Source organism: Meriones unguiculatus, chromosome 1, assembly GCF_030254825.1.
Source record: "Meriones unguiculatus strain TT.TT164.6M chromosome 1, Bangor_MerUng_6.1, whole genome shotgun sequence".
Lineage (NCBI taxonomy): Eukaryota > Metazoa > Chordata > Mammalia > Rodentia > Muridae > Meriones > Meriones unguiculatus.
In genome coordinates, this window is record NC_083349.1 from 20,582,692 (window position 1) to 20,597,585 (window position 14,894).

The following is a 14,894-nucleotide window of genomic DNA, read 5'->3' on the forward strand; positions in this document are numbered from 1 at the left end:
TATTACTAACAATAGGCTGGAATGGTGTGCTTCAGGCCCAGGACAGTAGCTCTAGCTTCTCCCAGTATTCCTCAGCTCCTACCTGCTGCCTTGTGTGGCTGGCAACTCTCTATCCTGAACTTTCCAGGGCAGAGGCTTCCCCTCCTCTTGACCATGTAATCTGGATATTTTGTTGCTATTATTTTTTCCCTCTCTCTCTTACCCCCTTGCATGTCAACCAAGAGCTGCTTGCAATAAACCTAAGTTTATATACTTTAACTTGCCTTACACAAGAAGCCCAAGCTCCTCATTTAATTATAGAAAAAGGGACGAATGTTAGTATTTAGGTGGCCCGCTTCTGGGTTGCCTAGCAACCTATGGTATCATCATGTGCTGCCCACCAGGTAGCCACACCTAGCAGGCATGGTTAAGTTTCTCCTGAAAAATATCAACCTGCCACATTTTTTGCGCTCTTGCCCTGCTCTCTTGCCCTCTTACCCTCCCCCCTTTCTCTGTCGGGCTGCCCAACAGAGGAGATCCTTGTCCAGGTCACATAAACAGACAATCTTGGGAATTCCTGCCCCATCAACGAAAAGGCAAGTCAGGGAATTTTGGGGGTCTGTAGGATAGTGTAGGCTCTGGATTCCTGGATTGGGGCCTGAGGGTACCCTTCAATATACTACGGCTGAAGAGATAGCCTTCAGACAGACTAAATAAGGCCTGCTTTTCACCTTGGCCTTATCACTTCCCGACATTAATAGATAGGCTTTTCCACTTATATATGGATGAGTGGAGGGGGATTGCTAAGGAGATGCTTACTCAAAAGCTTGGCCATGGTAATGATCAGTGGCTTACCTTTCAAAAAAAAAAAATTAGACCTTGTGGCTGTCAGCTGGCCCACCTGTTAGGACCAATGAAATGATGATGCATACAGCAGATTTTATATGAAAGATGTTTATTAGATGAAGATGAAGAGAGAGAGGAGGAGAGAGCAAGACATGATAGGGGGAAGGGAGGGGGTGCCCCAACAGAGAAGGCAAGAGACCCAGAAGAGCATAAGGAAGCTCAGGACTTCAAGGAGGGTGCTGAGAAATAGGAAGGACAAAGGCAGAAGAGAGAAGGGTAAATGTTCCAGTGACAAGAATTTCAATCCGGGTGTCCCCAAGTAAACTGTGAGATTTACAGTTTACTTAAAAACTGAGAGAAATAGCCAAAATCATAGAGGACAGGCATTCCTTTTTACCTGATAGGGGCCTGGGAGGGTGAGAGGAAGCTTCCTAGTTTCCTATGTGGCTTTTACAGTCATGGTAGACAAAGCAGGCAGCTCCAGGGTGACGCTTACCCGGGAGAGGAGGAGAGATGAGTGGGTAGAGCAGGTAGAGAAGAAAGCAGCTGAAGAGGTGGACTGGGAGAGGCTTTGGAAGAAGGAGGGTTCACATAGAGGGAAGAGGGGCAACTGGCTTAGCAGAGAGATGCCCATGTGGTGGGCTCCCAGGAGGATTTAGCAGGCTCCATGAGCCAGAGACTTAGAGAGGAAACTTCCTGAGTAGACAAGGAGAGACAATGGTTAGAACAGGTGGAGGGAAAAAGTGATTGAGGAGAACTCTAGATTTGGAGGCAACTGTGGTGGCAGAAGCCAGCAGAAATAAATATCCATCCATCCACCTACCCACCCACCCACCCACTCATCCATCCATCCACCCACCCACCCACTCATCCATCCATCCATCCATCTATCCATACACACCTTAAGAGAGTCAAATCAACGGTGTGGTTTGGCTAGCAGAGGCTCCTTGCAAGGGGATCATATATGCTCCTCCTGGGTTTCGGGGCACCAGATGCATAAGGTGAGGATATGACCATTCCAATTATGGTTAGGGAGAAGGTTTTTATTGTAGATATAAAGGATAGTACAGAGAGAGACATTTGGAAGAATCCAGAGCAGAGAGAGAAAGTAGTAGACTAAACATGGCCAGTAGACTGGACCAGGTCTTGAGAGGAAGGGTGGGAAGAGGGAGAAAAAGAAAGGACCAAGAGAGAGCGGGTACAAGAGAATGTCAAGAGATGGAGACCCGAGGAAGCACATGGCCAAAATGGCACGGTTATATAGGAATGAGAAACTGAGGAAGGGAAGTGCATGAGCTGGAGAACTTTAGGGTAAGTGGTGGGGTGAGAGGAGCCACAGGCACTGAGTGAGCCTGGAGGCCAGCAAGCTCTTTGGTATGCTAACAGGCACCACAGGTAACCATTTTTCCTGAGTTTATTTTGGATCTGACACCAAGGACTTGCCTTAATCTAAACTGTCCCTGCTTGGCCCATAGGAAGTAGCACTGTTAGGAGTTGGGGCCTTTTTGGAGTAAGTGTGGCTTTGTTGGAGAAAGCGTGTCTCTGTGGAGGCAGGCTTTGAGGTCCTACGCTCCAGCTATGCCCCGTGCCTGTGGATCATGATGTAGAACTCTCAGCTCCTTCTCCAGCATGACCATGTCTGCCTGCAGGCTGCCATGCTTCCCACAGTGATGATAATGGACTAAATCTCTGAAACGGTAAACCAATCCCAATTAAATGTTTCCCTTCATAAGAGCCGCCTTGGTCTGGATCTCTGTGAGTTTGAGGCAGCCTGGTCTACAAAGCCAGTACAAGACAGCCAGGGCTCTGTTACACAGAGAAACCTTGTCTCGAGAAACAAACAAACAAGCAAACCAAAAAAGAGTTGCCTTGTCACGGTGTCTCTTCACAGCAATAAGACAGCAACTAAGACAACACCTGTAGAACCTTTATTCTCTTAGGTACTTGTAAGTAGATACACCAGCAATTATCAAGATTGGAATTAGTGCTGTCAGTAGTAATAGCCGGTTTCTGTGATCTACAAGTGGGAAAAACAAAAAATAATTAGGTCAAGTCAAGAACAGAGTGCTGGAAGTACAGGCCATGGCCAGTGTGCCCCAGTTGAATTGACTGTATTTTTTGGTAGTATTGGGCTTGAGTTCAGGGTGTCATGCATGCTAGGAAAATTCCCTACCACTGAGCTTCAGCCCAAGGCCTAATTTTTGCATATATTGTTAAATGGGGTTCCAGCTTCATTCTTTCACATGTGTATGTTCTTTGGCCGGCCTTATTTATTGAAGAGGCTGCTTTTCCCCTACGGGATGTTTGGCTCAAGGGTCTACTTATTGTAAAGAATTATTATAAATTCCATTCACACATGAATGAAGACCATGTGGGTTGGACATGATGATTCAGTCATGAAAGGGAATGAGGGGCCCTGGCACAGCTTCAACCTAAATCAGCCTTAAAACACGACACTGGGGGAGGGGAGGGTGTCTGGAGAGATGGCTCAGTGGTTAAGGTGCCCTTGCAGGGGACCTAAGTTCAGTTCCCAGCATGCACATGGTGGCTCACAATCATCTGTGACTTCAGTCCTAGGTAATCTGACACCTCCTGCACACATGGAAGCAGACATACATGCAACAAAACACCCCTACATGTAAAGTATTTTTAAAGAAAACAGGACACTCAGGGCTCCAGACTCTACCTCTGGGAACCATCCAGACAGGCCAGGCCACTGAGGCAGGTCAGCCTGGGAGGGTCCCGGTCAAACAGAGACACACTTTTGGGGGCCATTGTAACAGATGGAGAACTGGTATTCAGTATCACTTGGATGTCCACCTTGAAACAGTTAGTGCTACGATATGTAAATATTCATTCAATAAGCAGACAGTCATAGGAACTAAAAAGAAATCTGTCTTACTTGAGGTTGTGTTTGCTGTGGAGTTGTATTTCTGGAGGACAGGGACTCCCTGGGGACACCTGCAGAGAGACAGCCTCAGTTCTTCCTGTCAGACCTCTCCTGCTGTCCAGAAAGGGCTTAATGCCACTCCCAATCACAGCAGGCAGCATCATGACCCAAGTTCTGAAACAGGGCTCTGGCCACACAGCTTTCACCAGCCCCACTGGCATCTCAGACACGATCATGTGATCCCCACTAAATACATAACATTTGCTACTTTTCTCTCCTCCGTTGACGCCCATAGCCTCTTTGGTGGCCTCAGAGTGAGGAAAGGGAGTGGCCTCTCTGTCCTTACCAGATTTTAGGTTCCAGAGAGGAACAATTTATTGGCTCTGTGGCTTGTGCTGCGCCGCCTAGTGGTTTGAAGACTCAACAACTTGATCTGACTGGAGCCACTGTCCCTTATTGAGGGGCAAGCTCAGACTTTCCCCCAAAAACCTTGCCCTGCAGTCCCCCCCCCCCACAGTGTAACCTGGTCCTACCTTCCTGAGAATGAATGAGGCTTTCCCCAGCCCTCCCAAGGACAAATACACTGAAGAACCCTCCTGGAAGACATCACTCAGGAAAACGGAGTCTCTTGCTAGATGATGTCTACTTTCTCTCAAGGCACACTAGCCTTGGAGATCTCCAGCAATAAGTTCTGCACCACCCTGACCACAGAGTCTCCACCCCACAATGCCCGCTGCCTACGTGTGACACAGACTGTCCCCCTCTCTGGACATTAGTGGCCATTCAGGCATCGTACAAAGCTACCAACGCCACAGTGTCACTTACTTGCTAAGTGGGAGGCAGGTTTCTGGGAAATTTGGGTCATTGCAGTAAAGCTGAGGTTGGCACTGGCATTTCTGGTCACTGGTGGCAGAGCAATTGGCTATGATTTTCTGGTCTGCAATCCGGGGAGGAATAGGGTCAGGTCCAGGTGAGCACCCTCACATACATACACAGAGCCCACCAATACCTAAGAGGATCAGTGTGTCCCAGTACAAGCTTTACTCCCCATCACAGATGGACTGAGTGCTCAACAGCACTGCCATGAACATCCTCACCCTCAGACCTGAGATGAGGGTCCACTGTCCAGCATCCCGCACAACAGCCACAAACTGCCCTGGTACCTCCGTCACAGGTGGTCCTGCTCTGTATGCCCACTGCTGCCCCACAAGGTTCCCCCTCCTGAGGCCACCACCTCCATCAGACATCTCTGACGGTGCCATATTTAATCACCTTATTCTTTGCTGAAGAGCACCTAGTGACCGTGTGTCCAGACCTCTGGCGGGTCCTGACTCAGCAGCTTGTAAAAGATGGTTTTCCCACTAGGGTGTTCCATTTTAACCTTGTGTCTATAGTTCAGGTTACCACGAACACTCAGCCTATAAACATCATTTCCCATAGTTCTCCGAAGCTAGGCAGTGTCCATTCTCAGAGTGCAGCAGGCGGCATAGGCAGAGGACTCTCAGCCCAGCTCTCTGCAGATGCCTTAGAGCCTCAGGGATCTATGATAGTGGAATATGGGCCCGATTTTTTGTTTTGTTTGAGTCAATATTTCTCTATATGGTCCTGGATGGCCTAGAACTTACAACATAGATCAGGCTGACCACACACTGAGGTGCCCTTCCTATCTCTGCCTTCTGAGCTCTGGTGTCAGAGCTGTGTGCCACCATACTAAGCCTGCTTCCATCGAACACTTAGGCAATGCTAATGCCAGGCATGAGGTATTTGCCACCTAGTTTAACACAAGTCAGTGACATAGGAGTGTGTGTATGCAGACACCCATGCGTGCACATACAAAACAGATTTTTTTCCCCCATAATGCCAGGGAACACACCCAGATCATTTGCATACTAGGCAAGCATTGTACCACTGAGCTGCATCCACTGCCCCAGCAACTGCTTGAAGTTTGTTTGCTTTGTTTGGTTTTTTGAGACAGAGTCTCACTATGTAGTTCTGGCTGTCTTTAAATTCACTGTGTAGGCCAGGCTGGCCTTTGAACTCACAGAGGTCTGCCTCCAGACTGCGGCGGTTAAAGGCACATGCCACCATGCTCGGTCTGCTTAAAGCTTTTGAGAACGTTTTATCACATTTCTGTATCTTGTTGGTGACTCCTGCAGGCCTGTGCCTCTTCTCTCTGCTGCCTTCCAGGATCCACACTGCTGCTGCTCTACTCTCTAAGCTCTACGTGTCTGGGAACTTGCACACATGATTGCTTATTCTTGGAGGTGTGATTTTTCTCGTCACCAGCATGCATTTTACTAGATTCTGCATTCAATTGCCAACTAGGAGAAAAATGCTCTAAAAAAATGGCAGAAGGCTGTCTTTGTGATTGTGATTTTTCTGATATTGTTCTTACCCTGAGTCCCTCTCACTCATAATAATTTTGCCTTGGTTTGGTTTTGAGACAGGCTCTCACTGTGTAGCCTTTGAAACTGCCCTGGATCTCAAGATATAAATACGCTGGCCTTGAACTCAGAGACCAGCTGTTTCTGCTTCCTGTGAGCTGGTATTAAATGTTGCTCAACCATGGCCCATCTGTAAGAAACAAACTTTATGCCAGTGGGGACTCTGGCTTCGTCCTGGCATCCATCAGCCATGACTGCTCCATCCCAGTGCTGGACTATCATGCTTCTGACTCTATTGCCAATTTTCACAGCAAGACAGTGAGCATCAGTCCTAGTCCGACCTCTGCTCAGTCACATACTCACCTTCACGACACCTGGAGCAAGGCCTACAAGACTCTAGGCCATTAGGAGCCTCTGTGAACATCCCTTGGTAACAGTTCTCACATTGTCCTTGGGTGTGGGGTATCTGGCAGTGCTCCTGGACAAACATACCTGTGGATAAGAGCATACAGGGATCCGTCTTGCTCTAGGCAGGCTCAATGTCTTCAGCACAAGTTCAGAATAATCACTGGACTGTCACAACCTGCTTGAGGATCTGTAGGGCTGCCGGCTCCCTGAGCTGCTCTCATTCCTGTGGATATCTGACCCTCAGGGGTCTCGGAGCCAAATGACCCTGGGTGAATAGAATGGACTCCTCTGACTCGCTCCTACCTTTCAAGCCCCATGTCCTCCCTTTGAATGGCAGTCCCAGTGTTCCAAGAGGCGGTTGAGACCTGGGTAAAATCAGCTCACTTCTATTTACTGCCTCATAAGCACGTCACCAAGAACTTTCTTTCTCAGGCCTCTTTTGTTGTTATTTGTGGTATTGATTGATACAGGCTTTCACAGTGTGGCTCAAGTTGACCGGGAATTCATAGCAGTGTTCCTACCTTAGTCTCTTGAGTGCTGGGATAATAATGGGCTTGAGCTACCATGCTTAGCTTTTTGCTTTCTACTTCTATCTATCTATCTATCTATCTATCTATCTGTCTGTCTGTCTGTCTGTCTGTCTGTCTGTCTGTCTGTCTGTCTGTCTATCTATTTGAGATAAAAGCTAGCCGGAACTCTATAGGCTGGCCTGGTCTGCAAAGACCACTGCCTCAGTTTCTGAGTGCTGGCACTACAGGTGTGAACCAGCACACTCAGCTTCTTAACTCTTTCCTGAAGGCAGGACAGTGTTTTCACCCTATCAGGTTCCCTGGGACCATTTTGAACTTCTTAGTTCAGGCTCTATGTTGCCAACTGAGAAGCATTCAGATGAAGCAGGGTGTGGCAGCGCACACCTTTAATCCCAGCGCTGGGGAGGCAGAAGCAGGTAGATCTCTGTGAGCTTGGTCCATGGAGTGGAGAGAGGAGGAGGTGGAGGAGGAAATGTTCAGGTGGCTCTTCCCTATTAATCGTAGAGAAAACTATAAACTATTAACTGTGGGAAAATGACAAAATCCAGCAAGCATGTGTTCCCTGAAGGACAGCTGCAGACACTCATGACCAGGTGATCATTGAAAAAAGAGACCAGTGGAGTAAGGCTGGAGGTGATGGACTCAAAGGTTCAAGTGATGGGAAGTGGCAGGGTCAGTCTGGGTCTTCAGCTAGGCCTGAAGTGAGCAAGGTGGACACCTGGCTGAGTCTTGCTGTTTGGCTCTCATATGCATTTGGCCATCAATAGTTTTTCATTTACAAGAGTTGATTGTAGTTTTTAAGATTTCTTTTTATTACTTGTGTTTGTGTCTGTCTGCCCATATATGTGCAGGTGCCCATAGAGAGCAAAGAGGGCATTTGACCATCTGGAGTCATAGGTGCTTGTAAGATGCCTGATGTGGGTGCTGGGAACCAATCTTGGGTCCCCTGCCAGAGCAACAAGCTCTCTTAATTGCTGAGCCATTCGGTTTTTTTTTTTTTTTCCTGTCCTTTATTACAATCCAGCTTGAAATGAGAATGTGAGTGACCATAGAGAAGAATGTTAAAATCAAGCTTTAAATTTTGGGAAGTGGCCAGTCCAGTTTTGAGGACACAGTACAGTATCCCTGTAGTGCCTTCCACTGTCTGTAGCACTGGCTTCAAACCTGCTTGTCTGCTGGGAGATGGCCTTCTCCTGAAGGAATGTTAGGAGGTAGCAGGGACAGGCCGACACTGGCTGTCAAGGGCTGCCATGGTGTGCCTGCATAGGGCCCAGACTGGCAAACTAAACTTGTAAGAGTGGTGCGCCTCTTTACTGCCCATCTGTGTTCTGTCTCTGGAGGAACACCTCTGCTCTGTTCTGGGGGTGGGGGAGGAAGGAGAGAACCTGAGGCTTACAGCCATAAGTATTTTCACTCTGGCTTCACATGGCTTTGCCTACATTGGACACAAACCTCTCTCAACGGCTGGGAACTGGACTTTGCAAGGAGACTTCTGCCAGGCTGAGGAGCGTAAAGAACAATAAGCTAAATAAATGGTTTATCTAGGGTAACAGGGCATGGGACATGGGTCCCGGATGGTGTCACTTCAGTAGGCTTGGGTGTCCCACAGGACAAGCCTCCTAAGAGTGCCTTCATTCACCATAGTAGGCTGGGGCTTGGTGTGATTTCTGGTACATTTGTGCAAGTATCTGCAGCCCATTATGTGTTCCTCCATGAGTCATGAAGACCCTATGAACCATGGTTTGGTGAGCTGCCCTGCCAAATTATCACCGAGTGAGGGCAGGTGTAAGTTTCATGCCTGGGTTTACTGTGTAATTTTAATCTTTTGTAGTAATGAGCCCTTACTAGGAATGTGGCAGCTTTTCTGTGTGGACTGGGTCTTTTGAGAAAATTCCTAAGCTTGGAGGCTCTTGTGGAGTAACTTCCTTTAAACTGAACCTTCCTTCCTGAAGGGAGGACTCGGGAACTTACAAGAGTCAAAGGCTCTGACCAGGGTTGTGTGAGCAGTAAGTGTGGTGGCTTGAATAAAAATGGCCCCCATAGGGTCATACATACATTTGAACGCTTGGTCACCAGGGAGTGACACTATCTGAGAGGATTAAGAGGTACAGCCTTGTTGGAGGAAGTGTGTCACTGGGGGTAGGCTTTTAGGTTTCAAGAGTTCAAGCCAGGCCCAGCGTCTGTGTTTTCCTGCTGCCTGCAGATACAGATGTAAACTCTCAGCTACTTCTCCAGCAGCACGTCTGCCTGCCTGTGGTCAGGCTTCCTGCCTTTATGATAATGGACCAAACCTTTGAACTGCAATCAAGCCCCAATTAAATGCTTTCCTTTATGAGAGTTATCATGGCGACCGACTAAGATACTAAGGAATCTCTAGAGTGGGAGAGTCTGGCTCCGGGTAAGTTGTGCAGAGAGCTTTGGGCAAACAGCTTTACTAAGTGGTCGCCCACGCGGGGGGTGTGGTCACAATGACGCAGTCACCTCAGCCACCTATGCTCCTGAAGGGGACTCCGATAAACTCAATGATTCACCAAACCATGCTTTGGTAAATAGTTTCTTTGGTTTGTTCTCCTCGACTTATCAGGAGTGAGCAGATGGTGTTCACATCTCCCCACAGCGAGTCCCACAACCAGGGGTCTTGACACGAGACACGTGCCCTCTTGTCAGCTTAGCTGAGAGTGCAAGTACAAGCATGGCCACTGCCACCAACATACATGGTGACCTCAGCAAGCCGCCTCAGATCTCCCGGCTCGGCCGTCTCCGCTGGAAGTGGTGGCAGTGTGGGGATGGGGGTATCCCCCTGCCTGTGGCGAGTACAGGGGGTTAAAATCAACCCCCTGGCTCCCTTTTTGGAACCTTCCTCTCAGCTGGGCACCACAGCTCATGCCTCATCATGGAGGGTGGATAGGTGGGCGGCCCTCCACTAATGAGGCCTTGGTATAAATATTCATACCGACCCTTGAATACACAGAGGGCCTCCTTTGGGGGTCTGTGTGCTTGGGTTAGGAGACACTTCCCAGAGTCTGAAATAGTACACAGTGGCTGAGCTGAGCTCCCCGGCCCACACCCACTTCACTCTGTACAGCCTCCGGCGTGCCTAAAATGCCACCCATGTCTATGCTCTGGCACTGGGTCAGACAAAGAACTCACCTGCAGGACATAACTTGCAGCAGTGGCCCATAGACAGGTACTCATCATTGCTGCAGCTGGAGATGTTCTGGCTCTCTCTGGAGAGTGGCATAGCAGTTACCTGTAGCTGGCAAAGGACAAGGGGAAGCTTAAATTTATTGATTGGTAACTGTGGATGATGGTGAAAAGGGAAATAGCAAGGCGGGGGCCTCCTTGTGGAGACAGGGCAGGGACTATCTGATGTCATGCTGAAGAACCACACTTGCCCGGAGGAGGCTGCCCAATAGGTCACTATAAAGTCTGGTGGCTCACTGCTGTTTGCACAGCAGGATCATTCCACCCTTCCCCCAGCTCTCTTCTAGTAGCCAGCAGCTTGTGTTGTAGTGCAACTTGTGACCTACCAGGACCCTCCAAACCTTGAGGCTCTCCAAACCTCAAGCTTTGATGGCTGCTTCCTGCGGTGGGGCTGCAGATGAAGGCACCAGTTAGAACCAAAAGTTTGAGAGGCATTTCTTGGGCTGGAGAGATGGCATTTAAGAGAATATGCTGGCTGGGCATATTTTCAGCACTCAGGAGGCAGAGGCAGGCAAATCTCTCTGAGTTTGAAGCCAGCCTGCTTTACAGAGCGAGTTCCAGGACAGCTAGGGCTGCACAGAGAAACCCTGTTTTGAAAAACAAAGCAAGCAAGCAAGCAAAACAAACAAACAAACAAAAAACAACCAAAAAAAGCACATGTTGTTCTTGCGAAAAGGCCAGAGTTTGGTTCCTAGCACCGATGTGGGAGGCTCATAAACCACCTGTAACTCCAGCTCATGAGAATATGGTGCCCATTTCCAGCCTCCTCAGGAATTGTAGGCAATTGGCAGGTTTGCAGGGAACACTTACACACATAAAATAAAAATAAATCAAATCCTTAAAAAAGAAAATCTAATTTTATTTGGTATTTCTTCACTCTAAGCCTCAAGTAACTGTAAAGAAATAACGAGATTCTGTTTTGTTTTATTGTAGTGCGGAGGATTAAAACCAGGGCTCACACACTGGGCCCTCATTAGCAGAATGCTACATTTCTAGCCTTGCAACAGATGGCTTTAAAGATTTATATTTGTGTGCGTGAGCCTGCTTTTACGTATGTATACGCAGTGAGTGCAGTGAAGGAGGAGGCCAGAAGAGGGCCTTGGATCCCTGGCACTAGAATCACAGATAATGATAAGCTGTCTTATGTGGGTGCTGGGAATTGAACCTGGTTTCTCTACAAGAGTAGCCAGTACTTTTTTTTTTTTTCATGCACTCCAGATACTGATACATGCTACATGAAACAGAGGAAAAAAAAATTTGAAGTGGTGATCATTGACAGGAGATTGAAAGAACAACATGTGTGTGGAGCCATGATATCACAGAAATTAATTATCACACATAAATTAATAGGTGCCTGGAAAAAAGTAGTTACCTTCGTCTCACTTTTCTCATCTGTAAAATGGGGAAAGTGATATACTTAGGGTTGAGATTAAATAATGCATGTAGAACAGTTGGTATGAGCCTAGCACATTCTGTCTCCTCCCCACCTCCTTCTCTGAATAACTTGCCTTGATGTTTTGCCTAAACAGATCACTTGAACTCTGTGCCTAAGAAACCACCAAGCTGAGGTGCTCTTCTTTATACTTACAGCTGCATGGCACACACTCTTGGAAATAATTCTTCACAGCAGCAACCTTTAGGACCCGTCTCTACATTCCTGGGAGCTGTCCTCACTCCTCCTTACTATTCTGCTCCAATCTCACTCACTACTAGCGTTCTCCTCACAAACTTCTTTTTTCTCCTCACGGTTCCAGGCTCTCGCCTTCAGCAATGTTTCTTCAATAAGTGAGATAAACTTTCTGGCCGAAGGATTTTCTGGTTTTTAGATTAGGATCATTTGGGTAGTTCCACCCATTTATTTTTGCATTAACTCAATTTTCTTTTATTTACTCAAGTTGGGCAGGAGTCTTTTTTTTTTTTGAGTTATTAGCTTTATCACCTTCATCTTGGTATCATCTTCACCATTCTTGTCTGTCTAATCTGACAAATTTTCATCACCCCCTGGAGGCCATACTATTTTCTCTCTTGATGTTGCCAGCTTCACCTGTTCTTTCATGTAGGAAGGACAATGACCACAGGTGAATTTGTTAAGATATCTTTATGGCCCACACCTTAATCTTAGCACTTGGGAGGCAGAGGCAGGCAGATCCCAGAGCTCAAGGTCAGCTTGGTCTACAGAGGGAGCTCTGGGACACTAGGGATAGGAGGCTGACCAAACTCTAGCATGAAGTGTTGGCCCTAAAACCCACAGGTCATGAATTACTATTTTTTTTATTCTTTAAAGAGATGTTATCTCAGTCTTTTATTCTGATTTTTATAAGACAGTGCCTCACTATACAGTCCTGGCTCTCCTGGAACTCATTATGTAGACCAGGCTGGCCTCAAGCTCACCAACATCTGCCTGCCCGTGTTTCCCAACTGCTGGGATTAAAAGCGTGCACTACCACACCCAGTCAATCTCTCTTTGAAGAACCTTCTTTTTTGTGGCATCATTTGAGTCACTTTTTTTTCCACCCACGTTTTCTTTACAACATTGTCTATTGAGATGGTTTCTGGGGATTTCTGGAGCACAAAATGCAGGGCCAAGACTTCTCTGACAGGCAGGGTGCTTCTGAGTTGCAGATGGGAGGGGGAGAGAAGTTGGCAGAGTCAATATCCGGGAGATCTGGGTCCCACTCGTCAGGAGGACTTGTGTAATCTGTACGCCGTGCCCAAAGCACTGTAAACCACTGTAAACCTTGAAGCTTTTTGAAATTGGCAGCCTGCCCAGGAAGAGGAGCACAGGAAGTAAGTGTTCAGGCTCCAGGGACCGGCCCATTCCATCGAACAGTGAATCCCTTTGGTGATTTTATTTATGTTTGTGTTTTGCCTCCATGTATGTCTATATGAGGGTAGACATTACAGGAACTGGGGTTACAGACAGTTGTGAACTGCTATGTGGGTGCTGGAATTTGAACCCTGTTCCTTTGAAATAGCAACTAGCGGTCTTTGCCACTGAGCCATCTTCCCCCCGACACAGGCACCTTTGGTGATTTTAAAAGTCAGATTACATGTAAATGGTCTCTGACTGCTCGAATATTATCTCAGAACAACCTAAGGATTTTTGTTGATGTTGAAATCAAAGATCTAAATGTGCTGTAAAATGCTATATATCCTTACAGGTTTATAAAATATAAACCTTTTTTTCTGCTTGTTTTTTGGTTTTGAAGACAGGGTCTTCAACCTCAGCTGGGTTAGAAAATTCTATTAGAGACCAGGCTGAACTCAAAATCGTGATAATTCTCCTGCCTCTGCCTCCCGAGAGTTGAGATTACAGGTGTGTGATACCAAACCAGACGTAAGAGAGAGAAAACTAGCATAAAATGAAGTTGGTTGCAACTAAAAGGTCATTTACAGGGTTGTCTAGGTTTTTGTTCATTTATTTGTTTTTCTGAGTTTTTCTCTGTGCAGCTCTGGCTGGCCTGGAGCCCGCTATGTAGCCCAAGCTGCCCAGTAACTTAAATTTAACTGCAGTTCACTATTCAAGAGGCAAGGAGCGATTTTGGGACAAACTTAAAGAAATCAGAAAGACCCGTGAAAGGCAGTAGTAGTAGAGCCATTCCTCCCACTCCTTTTTTTTTTTCACTACTAGTAGTAGTTACTATACCTCTCGCGACCAGCCTGGCCAGACCCACGAAGAGCATGCGCCCGAGGCTACAACTGTGTTCCCGGGCCGGCAGGAAAGGAAGAGCTCCCGGCGGCAAAGCCTCAGGAGATACTCTTTTTCTTTGCACGCGCGGTTGACAGCTTTCCAACGAGGAAGAGCCGGGAGGCGTGCCCCGCTCGTCCCAGCGCTCAGGGACCGACGAGACACCCTTCTCCGGGCGGACGCTTGGCCCGCCAGTCCCCTGCTCAAAGGCCCCACTCCCGACTCCTGACCGCGCCGGCGGTGGTCCCCGGCGCCTCACGGGCCCCGCGACCTGTCCACCGCCAGCCCCCCGTAGCTTTCCGGTGAAGCTACGAGACCCGGTGCCGGGACGCGAGTCTCAGCTCTGAGGCCTGCGGCGGAATCGACTCACCAGCATCAGGAGCAGGGACAGCAGCCAGAGACTCGGATTGAAGACCAGCGCAGGAGGAAGGACCATGACTCAATGTGCGCTGCTCTCCCTGAACGCTTGTATTTATAGGGCGAAGGCGCCCCCATTCCCCGTTCCTCTCTGTAACTGGCTGTCCGTAAGGTTGCCCAACCTCCTGGGCGTGTCCAGCGCCTCCACGCTACACTCCTCCTGGGCGTATGAGCGCTACAAAGTTACACTCACCACTTGTAATACCTAGTTTTCTATAAGCACAGATGTAATTTTAAATGCTAGTGAAGTCGTTAAACAATCGTATTTGTTGCAAGCAGCAAGCTAGAGTAGGATTCTTTGCTTTCTTTTTTTCATCACGGTATATTGATCTTGTAAAGCTTACACTGCGCGGGAGAAAAAAACTGCAGGGCAAGGTTTTGGGGGAAAGTCTGAGCTTGCCCCTCAATAAGGGACAGTGGCTCCAGTCAGATCAAGTTGTTGAGTCTTCAAACCACTAGGCAGCGCAGCATAAGCCACAGAGCCAATAAATTGTTGCTCTCTGGAACCTAAAATCTGGTAAGGGCAGAGAGGCCACTCCCTTTCCTCA

The 14,894-nt window shown here is 47.8% G+C and overlaps 1 protein-coding gene across 1 annotated transcript; it reads right to left on the reverse strand.

Moving 5' to 3' along the window:
- Positions 1-1,791: 1,791 nt before the first annotated feature.
- Positions 1,792-14,360, reverse strand: LOC110546477 (tumor necrosis factor receptor superfamily member 22-like). The gene is made up of 7 exons (XM_060391026.1): positions 14,300-14,360; positions 11,614-11,633; positions 10,188-10,293; positions 6,463-6,591; positions 4,541-4,652; positions 3,728-3,786; positions 1,792-2,842 (listed from the first exon to the last, which is right to left on the reverse strand). The coding sequence occupies exons 3-7, from the start codon at positions 10,276-10,278 to the stop codon at positions 2,754-2,756; spliced, it is 480 nt and encodes a 159-aa protein (XP_060247009.1). The 5' UTR covers positions 10,279-10,293; positions 11,614-11,633; positions 14,300-14,360; the 3' UTR covers positions 1,792-2,753.
- Between the last annotated feature and the right edge of the window lie 534 nt (positions 14,361-14,894).

What these genes read in the sequence shown, in the direction of transcription:
- LOC110546477 (XM_060391026.1), bottom strand. Translation starts at nt 10,278, where the DNA reads ATGCCACTCTCCAGAGAGAGCCAGAACATCTCCAGCTGCAGCAATGAT. An exon ending in ACCTGCCTCCCACTTAGCAA is followed by an intron (nt 3,787 to 4,540) that starts GTAAGTGACACT and finishes GTCTCTCTGCAG; the next exon opens with GTGTCCCCAGGGAGTCCCTG. An exon ending in CACAGCAAACACAACCTCAA is followed by an intron (nt 2,843 to 3,727) that starts GTAAGACAGATT and finishes TCCCACTTGTAG; the next exon opens with ATCACAGAAACCGGCTATTA.